Here is a 6,000-nt window from a genome sequence, read left to right as displayed (position 1 = left end):
CTAATCGACCCTGTTTTTGAAAATGGCTAGCCGTAATGTAATACGGCAGATTGTACAATGCGGCTGCGACATATTATATATTATTCAATATCTGGATGGGCTGCGTGGCTCACCGCCGCGCCGTATGATTTGTGAACTGGAGCCGAGCCGCAAACCACATATACCGCAGCAACTTTTATTTTCATATAGGTACCTAAGTAGGTATGGAAATGAATACCAAACAATTGTAACAAAATGTTTGACAATTTGATAAAATAAAATAATGGAATAAAAAACGGATTCTCCTATTTTTTTTTTATTATTTATCACCAAAACTGTAAATCACACTTTGGTACAAAAACAACTTAATAACAAACTTTTTAACAATCAAAATATAATTAAAAATACCTAACGAACAATAAAATTGTTAACAATAACAAAACTGAACATATTCTAATTGTAATGTATGTTTAATGAACGGTTAAAATTGACTCAGTTGTAATATAATTTTCCCATAGAACTGTTGATAATATAATATACAATTAATCTGTTTTTACAGAACTAGCCATTTATGAAATTGGAAATAAATCGTATCTTATGAGAAAATACACAGGACAGAAATACAGTAAGAGTTTTGAAAATGACAGGTCTATGTTCTAAAAAATATGAGCATCAACTACAACGACAAAGGTCCCACAAGTACTCCAAGAATTAGAAAAAGGTTCTAATGTATTTTACAGTCAATATAATATTCTACTTTTGAAGTTGTAAAAGTTTTGATAAGATGTACAATTGGTTCTGGCAAGAAATACGATCAACAAAACTCCTTCAACTAAACAGTACACGTGATATTTCATTGGAAATGAAATTGTTTCAGCACTTTCAATCTCTGTATCTGTGAAACGGCAACCACCATTATCAATCCCTTTATTGCTTCTTTAACTAGACTATCTCTTTATCATTCAACCACTACTTGAAAAGAAATATTTACACATCATCAATATATTCACTTGAATGTTTGTTCCGTTTTGAATTGCGCACATAGTTGCGTGTAAAAAATATCATACAGAGGTGGTGATTTGTTCGATGAGGTGGTGTTCGCGGCGGCGGTGCGGGCAGGTCCCGCGGCACGACCCGGGGCGGGACCACACGCTGCCGCGTCGGGCCAGCCCCTCCGGCACGCTGCGGGATGGCCGCAGCGGCACGTTGACGCCGCGGCAGCACTCGGGGTAGTGCGCCGCCGCTGAACAGCACACGCGGTTCAATGGAGCCGCATAAGACAAAGACTTAGGCAGTCTAGTCGAGCACGTGGGCCCGGACCACGTGCAGTACGCCGTCGCTCCTCCAGCGCCGCACGCGCACCAAGCTGGCTCACACCGTGGAGGAGGTGACACGCACGGACATGCCTCAGATATCGTCGGCGCAGGCACCGGCGGTGGCGGCTCAGGGTCTCTCTTAGAGAACCCGACGAAGAACAACAGCAGCGCGCCGGCGAGCGTCGCCGCTGTAGAAAAGTAGAAGCCCGCTCTCGGCGCCTGTTGGTTGATGTATCCAGTCACAGGCACTCCTACTATCACAGGTATAGCTTCCGCGCCTTGCACGAAACCTGGTCAAACAAATAATATAAACCTCTATATCATACTAGCTCAATAACACTTAGAACTTAACGTGGTATTTAAACATAAGGTACTTACCCCAAACCTTAGTGAAATGACGTCCACGAACGCGTTCCATGGTCAGCATCTTGATTGAGTACAAGAATCCTCCAAGACATAGGCCGTACATCCACGCAAACAACACGTAGCCGTGGTAGCCCTCAACGCTGCTTAGAGCGAGCATTGATATACCTAGAAGATAAATTATACTGGTGTAGTTTCGGACAAGTATTTTATGCTGATCCAACAGATTGAAATTGCTATGGAATTTTCGTTGTTTTCAGTGACACAATTTCAAAACTTTTCTATTGTTATTCACCAAAGAGTAATCGATAGTATATAAGTACCTATTCCAAGCATGGCAGTTTGGCAGAGGTATTGTTTGGAGACGAGGCACTGAGCCGACGGACGCACTAGCACGAGCCCAAAGCCAGCGCATCCGAGAACTGCGGCGAACCCCAGGAATGTCTGGAGCAGCACCAATGCGCTCTCCTCCAAACCTTCTTGAAACCCTTGCAATGCCTGTAGAAAAACGAGCATTTTTATCTTATTGTTTCGATAAACGCATTAAATACTCTTTCACGAACTGAGCATGGGTCATTGGTCTGTCATTCACACTTTATTACACTTGGAATTATCGCTTCTAGAAGCTCTGTAGCTCAAAGTGTTTAGCGAAGTTTATAGAGGAGGAGTTGAACAGTCATGCGGTGAATTCAAACATAATGGAGTTTTAGAAGAGCGTTCAGTGGATTGATATGCCTTGGCGCGCATCGCGTCGCTACTCCATAAACTCTACTACCTAGTCTTCTCTACTCTAGCAAAGCAACCCACTCGTCGCACTGGTTTCATAGAATAACAGTGAACAATGAAAATAAGTACCATGATTGACTGATGAATTATTGTTAATAAGAATAAGATAGGGACATAAGTACCAACGTCCCTTGTAAATCCTTGGTATTCTCGGGAGATACGAGTAATTAAGCGGGCTTTTAAGATACAAAGGTTAAAAAATAAATAAAAACTCACCAAAAAAAACACGGGGGTGTATAATCCGAAAGCGGCTACTCCAGCCGCGAGGAACAAAATTTTTGCCGGCCTTGAGCGCAACGGACTTAAATCAATAAGCGGGGGTCTCTTTAGGCCTTTCAGTTTCTTCTCCTTCACCTGTCACAAACAATGATGAACCTCAAAATCGGGCCATACATTAATTAACGTAAAATACACTGAAAATGTAAAGGTATTCATAATTAAATTCATCATTGAGTTTGGAGAGCTCGCTGATTAGATATTTTATTCTAGGCACATTTCAGTCAAGGAACTTTTTTACCCGAAAGGTTTCATTATCTTTATTAAAAAGGGGACGTTTGGAGATGTTATCGGGGGTCTGACCTTTCGGCGTTGGTTTTTGAGGTGAAGAATGGCGCGTCGCTGTGGGTGGTAGAGTGACGCGCTGCGGTACACAGCGCTGAGGAAGAACGCTAAAACGAGAACTCCTGTTATTGCTTGCAGTCCCAGCCGCCATCCGAGTTTCCTGTGAACATAATTTTGCAATAAACATAAAATCAATAGACAGAGCTACAAGTCATAAATATCGTAATCTTCTGCCTTCCTGATAATCTTTCTAAGACGCGGATATGAGGAACCGCATCATGTCAGGTAGGTATCCATCGCCCGAATGGGTAAGCTCATATTTTAAAAAGGACTATTTACAAATATCTGTATCATTCAACCAATAATTTATCTACTTCTATCGTGTGGGTTGTGAGGTGGATTACCAACCCCATGAGCTCTGGTGTCAGGGTTATTATTGAGCCGCCATAGGCCCCTGACATGACTCATGTAACGACTACGTACTTACCGAGACCAACGGCTTTTAGAAGAATAATTTATAAATTACGTTGTTAGACTTGTCATCGACACGAAAAAAGAAGAAGAAGAAACAATATTGTATTTTCAACCAATAAAAACACAAGGACACCTGCATGTAAGGACTTTGGCGTCTTCTAATTGAACCGTAAAATAAATACAATTTTGATTTGAGCTGGACATACCCGACAGCTTCCTTGTAGGCGACGCTGAAGAGCGCGATGCCGACGCCACCACCAGCGTGCGCCACCAGCTCTACGAATTGCCTCCGTCGTCTGAAGTACGCGCCCAGCACCAGCCCCGCCGCCTCACGAACCAGCCCGCAGCCGATACCCAGTACCACTCCTGATAAACACATTGGCTGTGAATCTACATAACCAAACCACTACTAAATTGTGGGTGACCATAAAACGATTCAGTAAAGTGTAAATACTTTGAAACGACGCGCGTGTATGAAACGATTGATGTAAGTATGTGAGTGAAGTAAGTACTTCAGGTTCGAAGCAAATGGGAATCTATGGCCGCTGCTTACCCCTGTGGTGGGAAAAGGTGTGAGTCTATGTACATTATGTATGTATATAAATATCCAGAGGTACACATTTTTTTGACGTAACGTGATTTACCTACGTGTAATTGATTTGCCTTGGATGTCAATCACTACTTCAATAGTGAGATGAGAGGGGGGGGGGACTGAGGGAGAGGGTTCTGATCCTGACTCCTCTCCTCAGCTGACGGCTGACGGCAGCGATAAACACTGAATGAAACCTTATATACGTAACCAATAACAATTGTGCTCAAATAAATAGTATAAACTGCCTATATGCGTCCCACTGCTGGGCACAGGCCTCCCCTCAATCAACCGGAGGGGGTATGGAGCATACTCCACCACGCTGCTCCACTGCGGGTTGGTGGAGGTGTTTTTACGGCTAAAATAAATACTTCACTACAAAATAATCATCAATATCACGCGTTTATTTAAAACCATTCCAACTGTAGGTATTGGGAACCTCAACCTCAACCTAAAACAACGAAAGCCAATTTTTTTAAACAAATATATACTCTACAAAGAAAAAAAAACTTTTAAGAAGAAATTTAATATTCAAAACCTATTTCTGCTGTAAGTAAAACATAGACTGAGAAGAATATTACCAGATAAATTCAGATTATGTTTCTCTAACTAAATATATGTACATTAAGTGGAATAAGGAAAAGGGAAGTCAGTGTATACGATGTCAAGAAACACCCTGGGGTAATCAAGTGATTCCAATCTTTGGATGGACCCTCTTTTCAACACGAATGTCGATATCTGTCCACAGTGGCAGAAAAATCCCATTCCTTTATCCTTTGAAACCTTTTCGTATTACCTTTTGATTGCACCAATTTAAGACGAAAAAAGTATTCAAAATGTACCTTAATTTGTCAACGTCGCCCGTAATTCTATTTTCTTTTTACATCAAGTTTTCTGGTCATAAGACGCGGACCTTCATAAATAGAAAACGTTTTTCTCCCCAATTACCAAGATTTCTTTTTAGAAGCATTCGTAAGCGGAAAGGTTTATTTGTTCAGAGATATTAATGAAATTATTCACTTCAAAGCGTACTGATAATGAAAACAACTTTGAGCCTAAATTCTGGGATCTCGAAGCCAGTATTCAATTTTGGATGGTCGTAAAGTCAAGGGCCTTATCTGTGCCCTAAATAGACCCCCTTAACTTCCATTTCGAGGGGTCTCAACTAATAGCCCGTAATATACAAATAGGGACATAACGTTTGTAACTTCTAAAGTTATAACATTACAATCAAGATGGATGTTGAAATCATGACATAAAGTCACAATAAGAAATACTTGTGTTATCTATTCGTTTCCCAAGTACCAATTCTACTGTCTAGGTACTTATGACTTTTTCAATTTCGGGAAAGTTTTACAATAGTGCTTCGATTTCAAGAGAATCTCCCTAAGATTCAATTTGCAGTAAATTCCAACTATCCGTCTGTACGGTGCTAATAAATTAAATCGCTAGCCGCGCAATCAAAGTATTAAACTTGTGAAGACTAACTCACTCTCACAGTGAATATAGATAAGTATCGTTAACTTTCCAGTGTTCGTTTTGTGCTAATAACAAATTAAAGATCATAAATATGAGGGGATACAAGTCACAACTTCACAAGTCACTATTTTGGAAATTATGTGTAATTTTGGACATTGCTGTATCTTGCCAGTTTAAACTGATGCAATTGCGTATGTATCAATCAAGAAGTTCGAAACCTGCGCGATTGCTATCAACAGTTTCCCCAACATTGACATCTCAAAGATCTACTAGGCTGCTTGTATGTAATGGGAATAATGGCAGTAGCTCTCTATTAAACATAGCTGGCGAGGAGTGTGTATATGGTAAAAACCTCTGCCTACCCCTTCGGGGAAACACGCGTGATGCTATATTATGTTGTGAGATTTAGATTTAACATAAATGTATGTAAATCTATTAGAGTTGTGTTCATCA

The 6,000-nt window shown here is 40.7% G+C and overlaps 1 protein-coding gene across 3 annotated transcripts in view; it reads right to left on the bottom strand.

Moving 5' to 3' along the window:
- Positions 1-304: 304 nt before the first annotated feature.
- Positions 305-6,000, bottom strand: part of LOC126373657 (monocarboxylate transporter 4-like) — a 107,126-nt gene continuing 101,430 nt past the window's right edge. For all 3 annotated transcript variants that reach the window (XM_050019878.1, XM_050019879.1, XM_050019880.1), the window contains exons 7-12: positions 3,686-3,845; positions 3,024-3,165; positions 2,661-2,798; positions 1,982-2,156; positions 1,674-1,826; positions 305-1,585 (exon numbers count right to left, since the gene is read on the bottom strand). In XM_050019878.1, coding sequence (XP_049875835.1) covers positions 1,041-1,585; positions 1,674-1,826; positions 1,982-2,156; positions 2,661-2,798; positions 3,024-3,165; positions 3,686-3,845 — 1,313 coding nt within the window. In that variant the 3' untranslated portion in view covers positions 305-1,040. The remainder of the gene's footprint in view (positions 1,586-1,673; positions 1,827-1,981; positions 2,157-2,660; positions 2,799-3,023; positions 3,166-3,685; positions 3,846-6,000) is intronic.

This window comes from Pectinophora gossypiella, chromosome 16 (assembly GCF_024362695.1).
Source record: "Pectinophora gossypiella chromosome 16, ilPecGoss1.1, whole genome shotgun sequence".
Lineage (NCBI taxonomy): Eukaryota > Metazoa > Arthropoda > Insecta > Lepidoptera > Gelechiidae > Pectinophora > Pectinophora gossypiella.
Note: the sequence above shows the minus strand (reverse complement) of the source record. Positions and strands in the feature narration are given on the sequence as shown.